The 23,744-nt window shown below is 39.5% G+C and overlaps 1 protein-coding gene across 5 annotated transcripts in view; it reads right to left on the reverse strand.

Moving 5' to 3' along the window:
• Positions 1-23,744, reverse strand: part of SLC2A9 (solute carrier family 2 member 9) — a 92,114-nt gene that overhangs the window by 64,549 nt on the left and 3,821 nt on the right. For 2 of the 5 annotated variants that reach the window (XM_052681660.1, XM_052681662.1), the window contains exons 2-6: positions 23,362-23,447; positions 17,865-17,963; positions 8,709-8,869; positions 2,167-2,291; positions 935-1,080 (exon numbers count right to left, since the gene is read on the reverse strand). In XM_052681660.1, the coding sequence (XP_052537620.1) occupies positions 935-1,080; positions 2,167-2,291; positions 8,709-8,869; positions 17,865-17,963; positions 23,362-23,424 (594 nt within the window). In that variant the 5' untranslated portion in view covers positions 23,425-23,447. Of the gene's footprint in view, positions 1-934; positions 1,081-2,166; positions 2,292-8,708; positions 8,870-17,864; positions 17,964-22,125; positions 22,497-23,361; positions 23,448-23,744 lie in introns of those variants that run through there. The other 3 variants (XM_052681661.1, XM_052681664.1, XM_052681663.1) reach the window with 2 other exon arrangements.

The raw sequence follows: 23,744 nt of genomic DNA on the forward strand, positions 1-23,744 counted from the left end.
AGAAAATAAGCTGTACTGAAAAGGTAAGCTGAATCAAAACATTCCCTTCAGGAGTGCTCAACAGGAGAAATGAGTCCAAGACAGAATTGGAGAACTGATCAGACCAAAAAAAAAATATCAGGGAGGATGCTATGGTGCGTTTACAAAACAGATGAATTTGAGTGGAGATGGGAGGAAAAACTCTCCTCACTTTTCAACTATTTACTACTTTTGCCGGCTGTCAGAAGGGATTCTTTTTTCAGGTTCCATTGTAAGTTGATTGCTGCAGACATTTCCTCCACCTTGTCTTGAAAACTCTTCTCTGGTCCAAAAGTATTCCCAGTGCCACACTGAATAAATCTTGGCTTTGTTTTCAGAGTAATGATGACATCCAGTGGCCACTAATTTAATTTCAGCCTATGTGAGCAAGGCTATCCTTCTGTATCAGATATCCTCTTTACGTATATGTTAATTCTTCTCCTTCATTTCCTAAGTATGAGTGCATTAAAGAAGTGCTGTAATCACTGGGCAAGACAGGTTTTTGTACAACTTCTAATCAAATAGTTTCAGTTATTACTTTGAAGAATTATAAATAAAATATGCAAAAGCTCCCAAACATTTCCAGGATATTGAGAGAATCCAGAAATAAGCATGAATAAATGTATATCAAGTAAGAGCATGGGGTGGGAAAACATGCATATGTACATACGAGCTGTTAAAATTTTTTGCCATATTTACCAAACTCAGTTACACACACACTATGTCTTTTAAGGCATAGAAGAAACCACTTTCCAAAGTGCTTCTGAACAAAAAAGCAACTGAGCTGTTTTCTCCTTTTAAAAGGAACTCTGTCAAAATATCAAAATATCACTCTTTATGTACACTTGCATTCTCTCACAGAATATTTTGCATTTTCAAAGAATACGTGGAGATAAGAAGTCTGCTGAATACTTACTGTCCCAAATATCTCTGGCAGTCCTAAGACTTGCCCCATGAAAACACCGACACAGATGAAAATTGCTGTAACCTGACCCAATGAACCACGGATTTCCTTAGGAGATATTTCACTCAAATACATGGGAAGGGCACTCAAGGAAATGCCTACAAATGAAGGGGGAGAAAAAAAGCATAAATTGTCATACCACCTTTTCAGTATACTAAGTACAAAATGAACATCTACTGAAAGGAGTGTAACTACTCTTGCACCATTTAGCAGCCATGGGAATAATTATCTCTACAGGCCAATATTTGAAGAGAAGTAGCAAAGATTTCTGAGGAGCAAGAAGGAAATTCCAGTTTACACTGGTGCAGGTAAGGAAGAAAAAACATCAGGCCCAGAGAGCAGACAGTGTCAAATGAAGCGTTTTTACCACAAAAAGTGTCACCAGGTGTTCCTCTTAATGCATGGTTACTGCTGCAAAGAAATTTTAATAGCAGGCACGAAACAAGGATGAGCATGCTTCTCAAAACCAGGAGAAAACAAATGCATGACCCTGGTTATGCATACTGTCTCATACTGAAAATGCTCCAAACATTCAATCATCTGCTGGAAATATGAGACGAAGGTCAACAGCTAGCATCAATATTACCCATAATTTGCACATTTAAGTTAAACACACATCCACATTTAAACAACTGTAGTTTGTGCTTATGGACAGCATAGCCAAAGTTTGCTAGAACTGAGGTTTAGTGATACAAAAGAAAAACACTTTCCATTGCTTAGGTTCATGTAGTTATACAGATAGAGTGAAACCATCTTAGAAACACTGAGTCAATGACAATGTCTAAACCTTCTTCTTACTCCTTCTGCTACTAGAATCAGATCCAACAGCTTCCAAACACACAGGAGCAAGAAGCTTTAATAAATAGGCTACATCCTCACCGCAAAAGGACTTTTATTGCATATGCTGTGGGAGTTGAGGAAGGAAATTGGGAAAAACACTCCAGATGGACACCAGCAGCTAGGGGCAATTACAGTGTCTTCACTGAATGCCAGGTACTTCAACCCTTGCTCTAATGTTTTGTCCCAGTGAGCCTAGTCCCCAAGATGCCTCTTTAATGCAAAGTAATATCTAACTAATGGAGGTGAGAAAGGTTATATGCAGTACAGGCATTACAGTTAGTAAAGTTGATAGTTACAGTTAGTAAAGTTGATAGATACAGTTAGTACAGTTGATAAAAGCTTACCTGCATCAACTCCCATTATAATGCGGCCCAGTATGAGCATTTCAAATGATCCTGCCAGCTGAGAGAGTGACATCAGTATTGCAGCTGTCACTGCAAAGACGTTGTTAAGCAACAGCGTACATTTCCTAAGAAGAGAAGATACTTTACGTAGGTATCAGCACCATTACAGACAAATCTTGTCACATTCCAAGCACATGAGGCTATTACACTTAAATAGCTATAAGTGAATCCAAAAAGGGCCTAATAAATTGTGCTTTGTACACACTGTGTGGAGTTCCAAAGCGCAATATTATATGTAAATGTGTATAGTTCCAAATCTATACCATAGCTTTAAAATAAACAATATCATTGTCAACAACAGAGCTGTGCTTCAAAGGTACACACTAAGAACCCAAGTGCCATGCTTGGGACTCTGCATATGAGCAGAAATAAATGTGTTCTGGATTTCTATGTGTGTAGGAACCAGTAAATATACTTCCAATTACAACAAGTTAATTTAACTTCCAATTATAACAAGTTAATTTAACTTTAAGCATTTTTATTTTACATATAAGTTTTGCCATTTTGAGAACTTTCAGATTTAAACCAATGAAATTAAAAATACACACAAAGAAAAATCAATACTCGTAGTGCTAGAAAAAGACACTTGGGCTCAACAGTGGTGAAAAAATATCAATCTCTTCCCAAAGTCTGGAAGTTAACCAAATTATTTGTTTAAATCTCTTTTTTTTTCCCCAGATTTTGAATTATTTCACTGTATAATAGCCAAACTGAAAAAAAAAAAAATTCAAAGCTGTTCTTTATGAAAACATATTTGCTTTATTAAATGAAAAAAAGAAACAAAAAGAAATACATGAAAATATATTTTAAAAATTCCAGAAAATCCTTTCTCATTTACACTCTGCCAATGGATGTATTTCCTGGAGTTTTCATTTTACTGAATCTTCTGCTCAAATTTGAGGACTCATTCACACAGCAGTGACTCATGAGTCTCTTAACTTCTGCAGAACAAAACACTTTATTAAAGAAAATACGTAACATTTCAACATTTCAGACAGTCAGATGTGAGCACTGACATGCAGGGTCTCTTTCAGAACTTATGGAAGAAGTGTGGTTAAAGATACAAGGTCAGTAGCTCTGCTGTAACTATCTTCAGCTGAGAGATGAAGTAGAAAATCTACCCCATCTCAGAGATTAAAATTCCCAAGCAGAACCATAGGTGTGGTATACTGGCCTTTCAGTATCTGGAGGGGGGCAATAAGAAAGAAGGGGACTGATTCTTTAGCTGAATCTGTTGTGACGGGGCATGGTTTCAAACTAAAAGAGAGGAGATTTAGACTGGATATGAGGGAAAAGTTTATTATTATCAGGGTGGTGAGTTACTGGCACAAGTTGCCCAGAGAGGTGGTGGGAACCCTGTCTCTGGAGACCTTCAAGGTCAGGCTGGACGGAGTGCTGAGCAACCTGATCAAGCTGTAGGTGTCCCTGTTCATTGCAGAGGAGTTGGACGAGGTGACCTTTAAAGGTCTCTTCCAAGTCAAACAATTACATGATTCTATGCAGTAAAGCAACAGAGCTCTGTCTTTACCAGGTTTTGCAGTCACTTAATTAAGAGCAGTTTTGTTTTTGTCTTGAATTATGATTCAATACGGAAACCTACAGTCCCATCCACAACAGTCTATGAAGGAAACAACTGATTTGGCAACAAAATTAATGTGGAGAAAAGCATCAGTGATTATGTTAATTATGAGAAATCCATTGATTTTGACAGTAAATTACGTAGGCTGACAATATGCCATTTTCACTGAAGAACTGAAATGGTATTACATTTTTAAGTATCTTCAAGGGATTTGCAGCCTCTACATAATGTGATTTCTATGTAAAATAACAGAAATTATCAGAAAAGCTATCTTCCCTTTCTTTTCAAATGTGATTTAAAAAAAAGAAAAAAAGTAACACAGAGGTTCACATCCATCTTGAATTCAACACATAGGCAACAAACAGAATCATCTCCACCACTGAACCAATCATCCAATTGGTTACAATAGATTAATACATTTTTAAGAGGAAGTATTTTGAATACTTATATTTAAATTACTTTTCCAAATTTCCCATAATTTTTTTCTTTTAAGACTGTTTGAACATTGCTTGAATAAGATTGTTTGAACTCAAACAATGAAATAAAAACAGTTAATTTTAAATTTGTGTTTATATAATGCAGATGTCAAGAGTGCTGGTTTTGTTGTTACATTTAAATGGATATAAACTTAGAGGGTAATATAATTTGTATGATAATAAATACTGTCAAAAATGGAAATGAGTCAAGTCAAACAAGTGCTATACATTTATCTGAACTTATTATTGTTATTTTTTCAACAAAAAATAAAATAAAAACAAATAAAAGAGCTTACAAAACATGCATCCTTCTCTAAGCAGTTAGCCAATGACCATTTATTCTGAGCAGCATGCTGAAGCATAGAAAAAAAGCAAGGATGGGCAAAATTAAGCTTATCTGCATAGACCCTGACTCCCTGATCATTTAAGTGACCCGTGGTGATGTCAAAGGTGAGGAGTGGATTCTGGAGTGACATCCAGTCTGGGACAGTAGGAGGAAAGGTTTTTCAATTTTTGCCTTCCTTCTTTCCCTACTACTTGATCAGTAATTAATTATTTATTTTAATCAACAGATTAAGTTAAACTCCTCAAGTCTGGCTTGCCCATGTTAGTAACTTGAAAGTCATTTCCCTTCCTGTATATAACTTGGGTGTATTCTCACTTCTGTTCCCCTGTTTGCAAGTTGGGTTGTGATGAGCAACTCAGGGGCCCTTGGCTGCTGCTTGGGGCCAGCCCACCACAGCCACCAACAGTGGTAACCACTCATCATATCTCCTAGGAAAAAGAACACAGCAAAACTCTCCAGATTTCACATACTGTCCTGATTTAGTTTCAGTCAGGTCATGTTATATTCAGAATTGCTATGATCATAAATTAGCCACGCTCTCCCGATCACATAGGGCAAAACTGTATTACCCTAGAAACAAGGCACAAAAAAAGGGAATACATCAAATCCCTTGTTTATACTGCTTACATAACTCTAACATAAGCAATATAATGATACCATACTTCATAGAACACTGTACCAGACACTTCCACTTGGGAAACTCCAGCCAATCTGGTCAGACAGACGCTCACAACACTTACATAGTGCAAGTGCACAAACTTCATACACTAACATGTTGACTCATGATGAGAAAAGACACATTGATTCATTGGTCAACCTACTCATACATTTTGCATCCAAAGCAACAAACTGATGAAGCAATTCTCAAATGGTACATGAAACTTAGTGAAGTGTAAATTGCCCACCAAGCTCTCACATAGCACACTTCATTTCAGTCTTGCTGAAGATTTTAGTATCCCTATTTTTGTAATGAGGTAAGCAGGCAAATAGGGAGCAAACTCAACTCAATCTAAAGCTAACTTGCAAAGCAGAGTCAGATCTAGGAAAGGGAACCTGGGCTGGTGTGAGCCATGTACTCTATTATCCTGATGTACAGGAATGCAGACAGTCATTGTTCGTTAAAAATGACCCAAACGAGACAAAAAATAACTAAATAAACAATAATTTGGGTTTTTAAATACATTTATCACATTCATGATAAACTGTCTCTGTGTCACATATTGCACTACAAACAGTAGACAAGCATTTAAATATAAATGTCTTCGTTCCCCTTTTTGTTCAAATAATTCAGAGCTTTTTCCAGTCTAGAGCATTGCAAAAGGAAGAAGCAACCAAAAAATGTTTGGTTGTCTGAGCACAAAGCATTTTTTCCAGCAGCAGCTATATTCTAAGAGAAACAGTATGTTTTACAACCTTGTACTAAAATTTGCCTCTCTCTTAAGATTGGATATCTGTTCTGCTGTAGAAATGGAATTTCCAATTTTATACCTAGTTGGAAATATTAATAAAAGATGAGCCATGTGTTCATCAGATTATATATATATATATATATATATATATATATATATATAAAAGATTTGAGAATCTCCGCATCAGAATTTGTTTTTTTTTTCCAAAATTTCATGTCTCTTGTGATTTCAAAGTTGTCATTTCCCTCATGATAATGGAGAAATCCAGAAGCCAGAACAAAATCCAACCAACGACATGACCTCCACTGCTGCAAAAAAATTAATCATGTTGTGTTTTTTTTTTTTAAATTAGGGATTTGAATTAATAACCTTTTTGCATGAAACTCACAACTATAAAAATTATTGAATTCAAGTGTCCTCAAAAAAGTATCACTGTCTCAAAATTCATTAGCAATAAAATTCTAGAAGCTCATCTTAGGGGATGTGATACATTGTATAAAAAATATAGGAAGAACTCTGTGTTTAAATAACAGTCGATGCCAGTAACAGAATGAATACTGATCACTATTCTAGTTACCATGATAATCTAGATAAATTACTTTAATTGCTTTGTTTGAACATAGGACTTCTCCTTATGTGAATGAAGGCCCTTTGAAAACCTTGCCCTGAAAATCTCTTGAAATATAGCAGTGCTTAGAAATCCAGTATTCTGAAAATTATGTTATTAATCTTACAGCTACATGAGGCAAGAGTTCTCTTTTAAAAGTCTCACATTATTTCTGACTAATGCTTTTGATCCCCTTAGTACATTATTCGATGTCAGTATAAATAGAGCACACTTTCATCATACACAAAATTCTTCAACCTACACTTGAACCATTTAACAACGTAAGTATTTTATTGTTGTGTCAACACTTCACAGTGTGCTCTTCAATTACTGTTCTGATATGTCAGTCTGGCTTCCTAAACCAGACAAATACACTGCAATGTGAACAGCAAATTCAAGAACTACATTTTGATGAGCAGCCAATCCAATCTCTTTGAGAGATGCAGTTCCTTCCAATCTCCAATCAAGTACTATTACTTGTATCGACAAGAGCACTGTTTTCATGACTAAACAGGGATAAACATCATAAACAGGGATAGAGCTTCCAAAGATTTAGAACTCTACTCTGGAAATACAATGTGCTCTCATCAAAGAGGTATGCTTATGATTGGCATCAGCCACCAGCTCAACAAAATTTCACACAAACCTGTTCTACTCCACACTAAAAAAGGAGACTTCTTTGAATTCATTTCTTATATAATTCACTAAAGCAGAGATGATTCAGTGGCAATTCCAAAAAATTAAACAGTCTGACACAAGGAGACATTCATATATTCAATAAATGTGTTAAAAGGCAAATTGATGGATAGGCAATAGAAATTGCAAACAATCAGAAAAAAAAAAAGTGGCTATGAAAAAAAGAGCACAAAATCAAATGTTGAATTGACAGGACAAAATATGTTAATGAAAAGCATATAATAGATTTACAAAGTAGAGTATAGTGACTTCTTGTAAGCACAAAATGGAAAAATGTGAAATGGCATTGTTTGGAGTAAAAAGAAGAAAAAGAATGTAGAAGAGTTGGAAAAAATGTAGAGGCAACCAAGAAAAAAAATCTAAGCAGACGAGTTGAGAGTGGGGGAGTTTAGAGAGATGATATATAGGATCAGAGGACCATGCAAAGTATGTGGTAGAAATAGTGAAAATGTGGAATACAAGTAAGAACAGTGAAGATGAAGACTTATATTTGACCCTCTTGGATGAATTTCTTTGGTAATTCAATCAAGCAGAGATTATAAAATGATTTTTAATCATTTATAATTTGTAATTTCTTATATGAGAATTAATTAATTGAAATTTTATAATTAAGGAAAAGCCAAATTAGTAGCTAAGATACATGTTGTAGTTTTTTTTATCCAACTCCTTCCAAATATAGAGAAATTACTAATCAATTTTAGAACTCTTTAGAAGATGATATGTAAGAGAAATATCTAGCTATCACCTACTGCAAAAATGCAAAGTACACTAGCATGAACATTTGTAAAATATTAATATTTTCTATGGTCAAGATTTGATCAAATAATTTGTTGAACAGAATGGTGAATGTGTCACCAAGAAAGTGGAAGAAGAAATAAAAACTTCACAGTAGTCTGTGTCTTCAAACCATATTTTAAGTTCACACAAGGAGATGAAAAAAAAAGGAGCAAAGTTTTTCTATTGTGTAATAACGAAAGTTGTTGAGACATAAATGAAACATGTTTTATTTGTGTAACTTAAAGATACCCAGGAGACTTATGGGACAAGAATCTGTCAATCTTTTCTAAAATATTTCCTATTTTATGTTTTTTTTTCCTTTTGCACACTTGTTTATTCAACATTTTTGACACCTCAACAAGATATCAATTCCGGGCAAACTTTTCTATTAACTCAAACGTAGCAGAGTATGGTCAGATGAAAAGGTATTAATTTTATTCTTCGAAATTCACAACTCTTAGAAATGAGATTTTGTAACTTCACATTCTGGTAGAGATGAACAGGGTTTTAAAAAATAAAATACAAGTAAAGATCTCTAGATAAGCTGGGTTAGGAACTGCTTTAGAAGTCACTAGTTCTCCAATGCACTTACCGTCCAAAGAACTTCACAATTGGGGTAACAATAATAGCGCCCACAAGGCCACCGATGGCAAAAATGGAAACAGTTACAGACCAGAGGAGAGTCAGGGTGCTTTCATCCACTGAGAAGCCATATCTTCGTTCCCAAGTTTCATTGTAGAACTTCTTGATATACTGAAAGAAAATACAGCATTGTACATAAGAAAATCCATCTTTAAGTACGCAGCTCACAGCAATTGGATGAACAAACAGCAGCTCGCTTGCAGGAACCACTTTTGTATTCCTATCTTCCTCCTCCAAAAAATGGGTACCCACCTATAGATGCAACTGTACTACAGACTAACTGAACCATCAAAGTATACATGCTTTTAAGGGCATTGTGGAAAGAAAACATTAGCAGACAAGAGGAAAAGAGGAGAGACATAAAAGAAAAACTTCTCTAAAGAAGGCATGATATGATTTAAGTTGCCAGTACAAAATTAACAGCAGAACACTTGGCACATTTCTGCACATCACTGAGATCTGCTGATAGCTCACATATATACCATTAACCTCAAGCAAGTGAGGTATCGCATCCTAGAATAACAGTTTCTGGACAAGCTAAACAAAACTGTACTGTCTATCATCTGCCATGACTTCTTGAAAATAATAATAAATAAACAAAAATAAAGAACAACCATAAATGTTTGAATAGTGGAATCTCTTGTTGAGTCACTGATCATGAAACAATCTTGTGCTAAGAGCAAGTAATTTCGTTGCTTTCTCATGGATCTATCATGACAATAACCTTGGGTAAAAAAATAAGGAAGGAAAGAAGAGATTGAGGAAGGGAGGGGACAGAGGTGAAAATGTCTTGAAGAGACTGGTAAGTAGGCAGAAATGCAGGAGTAAAGAGGGTGGGAATCACAACTGATACCTGCCAGAGGACAACATGACTGACATCAAGAAACAAGTTCAGCTTGTTTTCCGTGGTACAGCATGAAAAGCTGAATGTTGACAGATTGGGTATGGAGTGGGAGGAATTAAATGAAGACTGTCCATGCATCTGCACACACATATCACAACTGTGGTAGCTTATTTCTTTGCTTTCCCCATTTCCTCTTATTTGCCTCACCACTCTTGTGCTTCTTCCAGAAGCCTGCATGAACACACATGCACAGAAAACACTCTAGCTGATAAGCTACCACAGAGAACGCAACATTTCATGGAAGATTTCAAAATTTGTTGAATTGTTGAATATTTGTTAAAAGATATAGAAGAAATAGAATAAGATTAGGACATTTGTAAGCAACAGCTCTAAAGGGCATCAGCCTGTTTGTGGGTACTGAAACACTGGTTCAACACGCCCACCTCAGTCCCACTTCCCAAATGGCATGTCCAAAACCTGTCTTCATGATTATGAAGAAATTTATCTTCTCCTGGAATTTCTACTACATTGGTAGCCCATTTTTTTTTTACATTTAATTATGAAACTTAATGGGGAAAAAACTAAAGATACTTTAGAAGATATATAAATAGGAATCCCATTGGTCAAAGCCTGCACTGTGCTTACTATGAAACAGTACTTATCATTGATGCTTTGTATTTCCGACCTAAAACGCAAGCTCAGATTTGCACAAAATGAAATGCTATTTTACTTGTCTTTTCTATGAAGATGTAGTATTGTAAAAATGAGTGCCTTCATAGCAATTTCTTTAGCATAATTTCAGGAAAAAGATAGACTGAATTGAAACCTGCTTTGGGAAGGGGGGCTACCTGCTTTGGCAGGGGAGTTGGACTCGATCTTTTGAGATCCCTTCCAAACTCTGCGATTCTGTGATTCTATGATTCTGTGGAAAAAAAATTGGCCATAGAATCATAGAACAGCTTGTGTTGGAAGGTACCACAAGGGTCAAGTTCCAACCCCACTGCCACAGGCAGAGTTGCCAACTGCTGTACCAAGTAGTAAATCAAGTTGCCCAGGTCCCATCCAACCTGGCCTTGAACACCTCCATGGATGGCACATCCACAAACTCTCTAGGCAACCCACTCCAGCACCTCACTACTCTCTCAGTGAAAAACTTCCCCCTGACATCTAATCTTACTCTTCCTTCCTTCACTTTAAAACTATTCCCCCTTATCCTATCACTATCTATCCATGTAAAAAGTTGATTTCCCTTCTGTTTATAATCTCCTTTTCAGTACTGGAAGGAGAGGTGCTCCAGCCCTCTGATCATGTTTGTTGCCCTCCTCTGGATCTTCTCCAAAAGCTCCACATCTTTCCTGTGTTGTAGGCCCAAGTCCTGGACACAGTACTCCAGATAGGGCCACACGAGGGCAGAATAGAGGAGGAATATCACCACCCTCACTGCTCACCTCTTTTCTGATGCAGCCCAAAATACCATTGGCCTTCCAGGCTACAAGTGCACACTTCTGGCTCATGTTAAGTTTCTCATCCCAGGATCTTTAAATTCTTCTCAGCAGGACTATGCTCATAGAGTTCTTTTAGCTGTCTGAAAGCATATCTGGGATTACCTTGAACCAAGTGCAAAACCTTGCACTCTGTTTGGTTGAACCTCATTAAGTTTACATAGGCTCATCATGATAGCAATAAGATCATAAGTTTTCCAAGTGCACCATGGTTTCCAACTCGTCCTACTTATTCCCCATGCTGCATGTGTTGGTATAGAGGCCCTTCAGATGGGCTTTCAGAACACACAGCCTTTGGTGTGACACTACCCATGCAGCCATTCATTCAACTGATCTGTTCTCCTCCTTCTGCCCAGATCCCAGTCCCCAACTGGGAGAACTGTGAAGAACACTACCTGCGTTCCCAATCCCTCCAACATCTTCACTAGGGACATGGAGTCTTTTCGGAAAAGCTGAGTAACCTGGGTCTGTTCAACTTGGGGAAAAGAAGTCTGAGATGAGATCTGAAAAACGTTTATAAATATCTAAGGAGAGGTGGAAGGCAAATGGATGAGGCCAGGCTCTTCTTAGTGGTGTGTAGTGATAGGACATGAAGTAATGGCCTAAAACTTCAGCATAGAAAGTTCCTTACTGACATTGGAAGGACTTTTTTATGGTAAGGGAGACAGAGCACTGGAATAAGTTGTGCAGAGAGATTATGAAGTCTCCTATGGAAGAATTCAAGACCTGGCTGGACGCCTGCCTGTGTGACCTATTTTAGGGTACCTTCTTTAGCAGGGGGGTTAGACTCAATGATCTTTTGAGGTCCATTCCAAACTCTGTGATTCTGTGATATTTTTAAATTTCCTGGTTGCAGCCTCATGCAACTCAATTTGAAAGACTAGGAGGTGGTAGTGGTTGTCTGGCTTTATCATGCCAGATATTCTCTTCTTGACGTCCTGAATGCAAGCCCCCAACAGGCAGCAAACCTTTCTAGAGATTATCCGGGAGGCAGATGGGCACCTCAGTGCCTCTCAGCAAAGAGTCTCCGATTATTTAGAGCCTTCACCTTCTTTTAGTGGCACCAGATCATGACTCTGATCACCGGTTGGATCTTTTCAATATGAACTGGTATTCATGGACTGATGGAAGAAGGGAGCCTGCTCCACTTTTATGACTTATTTATGATAACACAGAACCAGTCAGCCATACAAAATAAAGGACATGTTAAGCCAAGCAACAAAAGTTAACATTTTTCTTCCCAGAAATTCACAGCCAAGATAAATAATTGCTGGAGGAGAAAGATAAGAACTTTTAGATGTTGGTTTGATACTACAGGGGAAAAAAAAGCCACAGTAACATAAAAAAAAAAAAAGAGCTAGCTTTTTTGACACTGTTAAGTTAAGAATGACAAATTGCTTCTATAAATAAATAATAGCTTCTTACCTTCACATTTACATAAGATGTTTTTTGAATGAAGTTCAGGCAGCTAAAGAAGCACTTTATTTTCAGTAATGAAAGAAGTATCAAACATGAAATCAGATACCTAAGATGCAGAAATAAATCTATCTTCCAGTCAACTGATTTCTCTTAAAGAAACAAAAACCTGAAACCTGGCTTCTCCTATCTTCTTGTATTTTAACAACTCATCTATCCCAAAGCCTACACTTACTCCCCCATGACAGCTTAGTTCCTCCTAAAAGACTTGCATAAGTATCCTTCCAGAATATTTTTTGAAAGTCCGAGAGCCTCTTGATTCTGTGGAAAACTCCAGACCCTTAAGGGATCGTTGCCCTTCACAAAAGCCATGTCTGATCTTTCCCAAATTCTCTCTTTTGTATTATAGTTTCTGCTAGTTTGTCAAGTGCAAATATCTAATTCTTAACCTTTATCTTCCAAGCCTGTCCCTCAAAATTACTTTTTCCTTCAAGTCACATTAATTCATTCAATTTCTCTATTATTTATGTTATTTGTAAGAAGTGACATGTAGCCAGTATTTTTGGGTATTTTTTTCAGTCTTATGTACGGCATTTTGTCAGTGAGATAGAAAATTATGACTAATTTTATTCCACATTTCTACTGATTTTAAAATGTATCCAATACATCCCTGTAAAAAGCCTTCTGGCATGGAACCTTCAGAGACTTTTCCATTCCAAAACATAAATTCAGTTTTCTTGCTCTGTCCTTGTATCTCTGGAACATCATTTTTCTGCTTGATCTATCAGACTTATATCCTCAGCTCTCTGGAATTCTTTTCTCCCTCCTGAAAATACTCAGATCCCATGACCAGCTCACAGTTTTAGCCATCAGGATGCCAGAGTTCATATTATTTTTCTGCTTTCCCTATATGAGCACAATTGTAATTTTCTGCAAGATGGCTTTAACAACTACTCTTACTCTAATGTTCAGTTATGCCTAATTTTCTCATCTTTCTAAAATGTAAAGGCTTCATATCCCCAGCGGGACATTTCTTACACAATCTTTGTATCACCTGTAAAGACGTTGTGTATTTGATTTCTTTTTCATCAAACTTCTTCACTTTTACTCCTCTCTCGTTTAGAAACCAAGAAAAGATCTGATGCCACTGGGGGTTATGGTATTCCAGAAAGCCTGAGTTACCACATGATCACTCCTGCAGAACAGTTCTGCACACCTGTGTGATAATATCCCTCACAAGCTCTACAGTATCTCAAAGTCTCGTCAGGCTCCTCTCAGATTTCATCAGGCATGACACAGCCTCTAAAGTATCTTGGGGTAGCACTCAGAAGGATAAGACTTCCACCAAGCTCTCCCTGTTTAGGCTAGGAACTTCCAACCTTAGGTATTCGAGCCTGCTATGCATGAGCTATTCAACCTGAGGGCTTTATTTAGCTTGAAACACAATCTCTGCACATGCCAAGTACATTAGAGAAGTGGAGGTAGAACATACACAGTGTCTTCATTCTATTACATTTCTGGCTAGATTATTGTGCCCTGACTTTTAAAAGAAAGACAGTCATACCTCATTATTTCAACTCTATTTTATAGTTCCCATACAAACAGAAACAAATTATTAGATGAAAAATGTCCAATTGCACTTGGTTAACTTTGCAGCAAACTATATTTCATTGTGAATATCCAAATAAATTAATCACTAAATCAAGTAATAAATCTTATCTCTAATATCAGTACTCAGATTATATTTAGATTTTGATATCTAGTTTATTTGAGATTCATTTTTGATAGTGATGAATACTAAGAGAAAGCATTTTTAGAACACTATTAGCATTTCTTGCTAATTCTAATAACTAAAAATAGTATGTAAATTTTTTCCCCTTGTCATGACTAATTTTCTCAGCACTATATTCTTATTCATAATGAGACATTAGGCAAGTTTAAATATTCAAGAAAATAAAGTACGAACTACAGCATTTAAGAATAAGAGACAAACATGCCATCACGTTTTTTTTTTTGTTTGTTTTTTGTTCTTTCTTTTTTTTTGCCTAGATTTCTACTGACACTAAATGGGAAAGTATTAACATGTACAGGTTTGGAGGTATTGCACATGGAAATGAAAACCAAAAGCAAAAAACAAATCTGATTCAACAAATCCATTATGCATACCCTTTGCCAGTGCCCAACCATCCTCTGGTGCAGACCCTTTCCCTAACCCCCAGCTGCCTCTCCCCTGACACAGCTCCATGCCATTCCCTCTGCAGCTGCTCTGCTCTGAACAAACTGAGGGACTTCAACCTCTCCTTGCATGTCTTGACCTCTAGAACTTTTCCCATCATGGTAGCCCTCCTTTGGATTCTATCTAATAATTTTATGTCCTTTTTATATCATAATGCCAAAACCTGCACACAGTACTGAAAGTAAGGCCACGCCAGAACAGAGTTAAAGCATATATAAGCACATATATACACGCACACATATAAGGTGATTTTCTTGTCTAACTTTACATAACTTACATCAAGGGGAGATAAGAGGTGGTATTTTGAGAAGAAAAATGCCCTGGCCCACAGTTTTGTGGGCCACTCACAGTTACCCAACTGGCTGACAGTGAGCTATACATTTCTGCAGCTACCCCAGTGCCAGCTCTAAAAAGATTGCAGAAACACAGCTTCCAGCAGGAAGAAGACAAGAAGTGCTTGGCAGGGGGAAAGCACACCTGCAGTGGGTTATTGCTCCTTCCCACAGGAAGGTGGGGGACTCAGTAGTCAGTACAGACAAATCTGCACTGGGCAGATCTGATGCAGTTTGTTTCCCCATTGCAGTAAGTCAGATCAAGTACCGAACCTTATGAAACGGCTTGTTGTAAAGCTCCCAGCTGAGAACTGCGGGGGCATTTCCCTGTGGTTTGATGAGCTGGCACAACTTTCAGCACAGAAAGAAGACATACACAATTGTTTGCACACAGAGTTCATGGTTTCAGCCTTAAATGAACTTCCCCTGTACAATTCAGTGTTCAAATCCTGTCTCCTGGAAACATCTCATACTTTTGTCAGTAGTCATTATCAAGCACTTTCTAAATACCCCTGAAAGCATTATATACCAATTTCTCTAAAGTTGGTCAACAGGAATTGTACTGAAGTAAATAGGAGCAAAAGATACTCAGCATCCTACGCAGAGATGCCCACCGCAATGTTGGCTGTAAGGTGCACACAACCAAATCACGTTGCTTGATTTACCAAGTTTATAAATTAAACTCAACTTTCAGCTTTTAGGAGTTAATGCACTCCCACTATGACCTCTTGTAAGAGCGCTATTTATTTACAGGCAAAAGCCATTCCCCTCAGTTACCTCACATCATTCTCAACTTCATTTGGTGACACACAGCCACACAGGAGAAGACATAAGGAGCAAAGGTTCTGATTCTTGTGCTGCAGGAATCACAGTGTTGGTACGGCTCATTCCTCCTCACCTTGGCTATGAGCAGCTCCCAGACTCTTCTCTCCAGCCTGGCCAGTGCAGGATAGGGACGGGAAAGTGGCCTGTCCCAGACAAATGGATGACACAGCTTGACCTGGGAGTTACAGAGAGGACCAGGGGCCACACTAGTAGTATTCTGCTCTTGAACAACACAACTAAGTACTCTTTTCCATTGGAGTATGAACAGGACTATTCTTAGGCCCTACCTACTGTATAGCCTAACACAAATAAGGAAGATACTAAATTCTCAAATACTGCAACATCACTCTGGAAAAGGGCAGACTTCATGCACACCTGTCAACAGCATGACCAGAACCACCAACACTGTGCCAAACTTTCTGTCCAATAGCCACAAATAAAGATTTCAAGCAAAAACAGACAGTGCTGGAAGTTCTACTCTCCGTGACACTTGAAATTTAACCTTTTTCATGATATAGTTGCAATTCCAGTCTCCCCAACTTCATTCTTCTCTGATCACCACTATAATCAATAACATGGCTCAAATCTAACAATCTGGCACTGGCAAATAACATTTCTGATCACTCTTTCTTTCTTTCCAGAAAGCGGCAGGAGAGCTTTGATTACCAGGTGGTCCATTTTTCATATCGCACTTAAAAGTTTAGAAGCCAGACTATTCATGCTTCACCTCTGACAGCACTGACTCAGTGCAGGAAAGATGCCTATCACCACTACAATCAATACCATTGTTCCCAGAATTTCAGCTTCCTGCTGATTCTGTCTAAGCCGTACTTATCTCCTGAAGATTGCAGGCTGAGGTGATGCACAGACATGCCATACTAGAATAAACATCCAATCTATCTAAACCGGTGTTATTGGTACAAATGGTACCAGGAGCTTCAGGAAAATTCCCAGAAGCTGTCAAGTGAACAATGAAAGCTTCCTACAGGGTGAGTCAATTTCTAATCCTTCACATTGTTGCTTTATTAAATACAATATGAATGCAAAATGTAAATTTCAAAATTTCTTTTTCCATTACTTGCATGAGTATTGTATCCATTCTTCATGTGACTGAGCTGCTCAGGTGAAGCTGAGCCACACATTCTAATAACAGATTTCCATAAAAGGAGGAGCTGAACTTTGGAAAGGAACTTTTAAAAACAGAGTATCAACAACACACTGAAAAAATTTACTAGTTACCTATTTTTTTTAAAAAAGTGTTTCTTGCAGCTCTACTGAATTGCTTAATGTGCTGCTTGATTGAATTAAGTGCCTCTGAAGGCCATCAATATGAAAACAAGTCATTCAGATTTCCATGTGATAGCTGATATTTTAATGAAATCCCTCAAAAATTGTACACTGATTCTACATACTCTTCTCATCAGACATAATCCATACATTGCAGCAAACTGTCAACACAGCAGTTTCAAAATCAGAACCAAAGAAATGCAGAAGTGGCCCATGATTTAAGAGGCAGCAAGAGACATTTATAGCAGCGCAACTGTGGGAATGAAATGTGTCAGCCTCCAGAACTGAATGAACGAAAGTTGCTGAATATGCACCTGCAGCTACCAAATATTCTCTAGTCAGAAAGACAGGCTCTTAAAAATGCTTTATCACTCAAAACTGCACAAGATTTAGCATTATTCTGTATTTTGGGAAGTTTCTTTGTAAAAGAAACCCTGCACAACTCCTCATCTCGACAGCAGCATTTGTTTTCCTGACCAATACTGAATTTAGTTGAAAACAGACACCAGAAACAGTCATTCAAGTACAGAAAGGTTAACATAGAAGATTTAACCTCTTCCACTGTTATCAGCAGGATGGTAAGAGCAGGATGCTGGAGAGAGCACATTAGATAGACAAGGCTGCCCTCTACTGATACTTAATGCCAGTTGTGTCAGTAACTTACCACTGCAGGCGCGTTCACCACAGAGAGATTGTAACCATAAAGAAAAGATGACCCAAAAGCACCAGTTAAAGATGCTAAAATTAGACTTCCAGACCAATTCTGAAAAACAAGGAAAAGATGTAGCCATTGTTAGTATACTCTAAATAGAAAAGCTACAGTCTTTAACACTGCTTGTACTGTCTTGTGTAGCTCCTGCAGGCAGACCTCCTTCATGCAGAGTAATGGCCTGCAGCACTCCCCATTTCTGCAGACCAAGAAACAGTAAATCTGAAGTGACAGCATCTCAGTTAACATTTACCAAGGCATAAGTAAACATTTAAACTTCTTTCAACCTCACAAATTCTTGCTTCAATCTCCCCATCTGCCCCAAAACACACAAAAATAAATAAATAAATAAATAATAAATAAATAATAAAAAATAAAAAGCAAAATCTTACAGAAGCATATCTCATCAAAGAAAACTTTGGCAATGCACAGTAACACCACAAAGCACACGGTAACACATAATTGATGCAACATGACTTGGGGTAGACCTGACTTAGGGGGTAGCCTAAGAAGTTGGTGTACTCCCCACCCAGCCCAATAAGCATAAGGATTAGTGAAATTCTGAGCATTAAATAAACAAACAAGAAAACAAACAAACTGGTGCCAAAAACTAGATATTGTAACCCAGATGTACCTCACTAACAGCAACTTGCTGCCATTCACACACACACTCTCAGACAGAGATTCCATCTGCTCTTTTCCCCCAGCATTGTACCAGTAATTCACCCTCTACAACTTTCCTCCTTCCACCCCCTATCCCTCCTCCTGCATTTAGCTGATAGCCCCAACCTCTACTACTAATTTCTTCATCCATACAAAAAGCAACATTGCTCAGATAATGGAGTAACAGTCAGTTGATTTGAAGCTTCCAGACTTAAGGGTCCTTTCCATTTCATCCAGCATCACTTTCTGACACTCAGTTCTGCTTCTGGATTTTGGAGTGCTGCACACGTGACCAATGCCAGTCCTAATTTAATTCTCAAAAGATTTCCTAAGAGAAATCCGTGTTTTGGTGGCTGCTTGGCTATTGTTTTGTACATTATAGAAGACAGCTTACCTTTCTTGACTTTCATTATAGTTCATTATATATTATTTAATTCATTCATTATATATTTATAATTTTTCATAATTTCATTATATATTTATAATTATTCGTTCATTCATTATATATTTCATTATAGTGGATGACATTTTAAAGCATCTTTTTTTTTTAATTATTTTTAAAAACTCTGCTAAGAATCTCAAATTTCAGGAGCAGTGACTACTGGTTTATGTTCAGTCTGATTGCTCATTGAAGCCTGAATGCTTTGGAAAGGAGAAAAAGCTGTGTAAGTAGGCCTTGTAACTTCAGCTTCATCTACATCACAAAGAGCAGACAACAGGTTAATGAATCTATACATTTTGTCAGTGGCACAAAGCTGTACATTTCTTTTGGGAAATGAAGATCTGAAGCACCAACTACATTTGAGCAGGTAGCATATGGCATGACAGCAGTGATGATGAACAGGAGCAAGTTCCTCCAGGACAAGTACAGGAGGGAAAGTGGCTGCAGTGTGGCTTTTGACATGCTGGGGTTCACGTTGCCACCACACAGTCACTGTCACTTGGGTTCATGGAGAAATTATGGGATATCCACTGATAGGGCAGGGGCTGCAGCACACAATTCATCACCCATGGGGTCTGCTGTGCTCTGCAGCTGCAGGTCTGAAGGGCTCAAACATGCCCTGTGGTACAGCCCAGTGTGGTTAACTTCTTCCGCAGGGTGTGGTACTCTTTGAAGAGATTACACAGTTCTATATAACTGCTCTATTTTCAGTCAGGTCAGGAGGAAGTGTACAGCAGAAGAAGAAAATCTTGCATAAGAAATATATCCCATGGAGTTCATTAAATAAGCCAAGTACAATTTATTATTATTAGCCAGCTTCTTAAAATGAACCTGCCACACACACAGCTTTGCAGCATTAGTCCAGAAATAAGAAGCAGAAATTTCAACATAAGGCTTTATTTAGGTGTTGATAACACCTTGCCCATTTTTTCTCTGAGTTGAACAGCCACTCCTTCACTTCTAGGAGTCACTGCTACTCTGAATGAGGGACCAGTGTTGTCCCTCAGGGGTCAGTACTGGGTCCAAAGCTCTTTGTTATCTTCATCAGTGACATCAACAGTGGGATTGTGCACACCCTTAGCAAGTTTGCAGATGACACCACGCTGTGTGATGATGTAATCAAGGGAAAGAAGCCATTCAAAGAGACCTAGACAGGTTCTAGCAGTGGGGCCCATGAAAAGAGAAGGCTCCGGAGAAACCCGAATGGCCTTTCAATATCTGCAATGGGAGAAAGAAGGGAACAGACTCTTCAGCACCGTCTATTGTGACAGGACAAGGATAAATGGTTTTAAACTAAAAGAGAGGAGGTTTAGATTGGATATAAAAGACATTTTTATAAGGGTAGCAAAGCACAGGAACAGGTTGCCCAGAGAGATGGTGGATGCCCCATCCCTGCAGACACTCAAGCTCAGGTTGGGTGGGACTCTGAACAACCTGATGGAGCTGTAGGCATCCCTGTTCACTGCAGGGAAGTTGGGCTAGATGGCCTGTTGGGGTCTCTTCCAACTCAAATGATTCTATGATTCTGGGAATTTAGAACACTAAGGAGATACACAGGAGTGTTCCCAAAGGTTTCATAAATGATAAGTGCAAGTCCTTTTAGCAATATTATCACATAAAATCTGCTCCAACAACGTTAAAAACCTTGGAAAAATCCTGCAAACAAGGTGATTTGGACCACGTAATCTATGCTTATTAAAAACTCCAGTGAACACCTGAAACTTTCAGCGCAAGCAAATTAAATGCACACAGGGTTAAGTAACAAATAAGGTAGTACAAATGATGGGAGTGCTGTCAAATTAGAAAACCCAATGCCCACTTTATTTTCAAGTGCTGCAGACAGCAAGGTTTAGAGCACACTTCAGCACCCTGAAGTTTTCTCATATATGACCTGCTGCAGAAGGCACACTGAGCCTCATGCAAAGCTTTACAGATCTTGGAACATGAGCTTCAATTTCTCCATGACCTGTCTCTCCTCGTGCACTACTTCAAATATTTGCTCAAGTTTCAGCAACGCCAAATAAAAGCAAAATGAAACAAGAAGAGAAAAAGAAAAAAGAAAGAAAAAAATTACTCAAAATAATATTAAGTCTGTGGCAATATTTTAAATAAATAAGTGATCAAAGCAAGCTAAGCCTCCAGCAATCTGTTCGATAGTGGCTGGGAAACAAGAAGTGGTCACACCTTCCCCAGCGGTGCTACTTTCCTTTACCACTATCAGTGTGCTGCTCTTAGCACAGGCTGTCACCCTGCATAAAGGTGCAGTAAGGAAGTTTCATACTGGACCAAAGCAAAGACCCCCAGGCATTGGAGAGCTGCTTACTTGTAAGAGTTCATATTTTTTTTGCTCTTATCACAGATCACAGAGCTCCAATAGCCTTTGGAAATGTTTTTACCAACTCAACTTCTTCTTTCAGCACAGGGTGCAATGCTCGCGTACTATGAACCTTCAGTTGCTTTTGTTTTAAAAGTACACTGGTTTGCATTTCAGTTTTCCAAGCACTATTCATGATTTTGCTTTTTCGGTTTGTGGGCGATAGCCCCCTTTCCAGGTTAAAATCAAACACAGTTGCAAGCAGTAAACACCGCACAGGCACAGAAGGAAGTTTTAGGATCTTTCAATAGACGCTGCTAAGGCTTCTTATCGACCATAGGCACCTGATTTTCGCGCACCCGACCCTGCACACCGCTGCTGGGACGGCTCCGGGCAGACAGGTGCGTGCCCACCCGCGGCCCCCGAGCTGCTCCCTGCCCTCCCCAGCTGAGCGCAGTGCAGCCCCGCTCTCCTCGCCCTGCTTGCAGGAGCTGCTCGCCCAGCGGGCTCTCTCCCACCGCGTGGTCGGCTCTGCCCCGTCCCCGCCGCCCCCCTCCGCTCCCGGCTCGGGCGGCCACGGTATTTTTAGCTCAGCCCAGCCGGCACCGAGCGGGGACGGCTCCGCGCTGCAACCTGAGCCCGTCCTCACTCGGGGACTTACTCCGGCTCCCACGGCCGCCGTGCGTGAGCCCGCTTCTCCTCCCCCCCTATCCAGCTGAGAAAGGTCACAAATCCTCCCCTTCTCCCCCCAGTCCGCACCCCTCCGCCGCCGACCCCGCTCCCCTCGGGCTCCTTACGCTACTTGCGCTTCTCCCCGCGCAGCGACCGCCCGCTTCCCGCGCCACCAGCGTATCCGCCTCGGGCGCCGCCGCAGGCTCCATGCCGCCGCCTCCGCACGTGCGCAGCGGTCGCGCATCTCCGCCGGGCAGCGCGCGGGGCGCGGCCGTGGGAGGCGGGGGATGAGCGAGGGGCAGCGCGGCCGTGCCTGAGATCCGCTCCGCCACCACAGAGATTGGCCTGTCCGGAGGGAGGGATGGGGTGGTCCAGAGCGCTGCTGAATAACTTAAACAAATAGCCGTAAGCCCCGGGGAGGCGGAGGGTTTCCGCGCTGCTTGGGGGGCGGTGGTCAGCGCTTCCACCTCTTCGTTCCGCAGGTGCCTATTTGCAAACACGCATCAAAACGCTGAGAGTTAAGCTGTGCCTTCCAGTTGGCAACGCATGTGCCTCAGACCAGTCCTAAGTACATCTGGGAACTATTCCCAGATGTCTGCAGTCCATAGTGGTGTAAATCTGCACTCTTTCCACCACTAACGTGCCACATACCTCACAACTACCTTACAGTTCCCAAAGACACAGAAGTTAAGCCATAAAGCACAGCAGGTTTGAAGGCAGACTGTAATGTAGAAACTTGGAGGTGTCATAAAATCATTAAATCTGGAAAAGACCACTAAGAGCACCTGCTCCAACCACCATCCCATCCTCACCATGCCCACTATCCATGTCCCTCAGTGCCACACCTACACAGTTCTTGAACATCACCAGGGACAGTAACTCCTCCACATCCCTGAGCAGCCTGTGCCAATGCATCACCAATTTCTGAGAAGAAATTGTTCCCAATATACGACCTGAGTCTTTGTGCAACATGTGTCCTCACCACACGTTGAGCAAAGCAGCACTTGAACAGAAAGCCATGTGGTCCTTATTAACATGTGAAGTCATCATTCATATTGAGAAACATCTGCACAGACAGATAACCCAAACAACACTTCTAATCTTTTTGAATGGTCCCTAACAGTACAAGGGGCAAACTAGGAGAATTGAGCCTCTAAAATGCATGGAGCGCATTTGAGATGAATCAGTATCTGTGTTTTATTTAGTTTCATTTAACATAACACAGTGGGAGCAGCTCACTGCGGTTGACACTCAAATGCCAGTAATATGGCTGTATGTGGGTAGCACATACATTATTTCTCGCCTTAACATGCTGACATAACGGCAAATACACTGATAGAAGAGTTGAGGCATTCACTTACCATTTTTTTCTTCATCTCCTTATTTTGTGTCACCCCCTCATTGCTTTGTTGCTTGTTCTCCATTCCGTTACTTTGTAAATTGATGGCTGAGAAGGAAAAGAGGGAAAATTGTAGCAGCATGGAGCAAGACTGCCAGGTAGGCACAGCAGCATCAAAAATGCAGTTAAAAACAACCAAAAAATACACGACAACTGTGCTGAAGTCATCCACCTGTAGGGCTATATTATTAGCATTTGTCTAAATGTTGGGTCAGCCTCACCTCTTTACATTAGCTGTGCCACTGCATGAATGCTTCTGCAAAGGATGGGTCTATTTATTCAGTGCCCTGTCAAGAAAATTCCTCTCTAATCATCACCACATGTGCTTCAACAGCATTAAAAGGC

This window comes from Tympanuchus pallidicinctus, unplaced genomic scaffold (assembly GCF_026119805.1).
Source record: "Tympanuchus pallidicinctus isolate F22 unplaced genomic scaffold, pur_lepc_1.0 scaffold2, whole genome shotgun sequence".
Taxonomy (NCBI): Eukaryota; Metazoa; Chordata; class Aves; order Galliformes; family Phasianidae; genus Tympanuchus; species Tympanuchus pallidicinctus.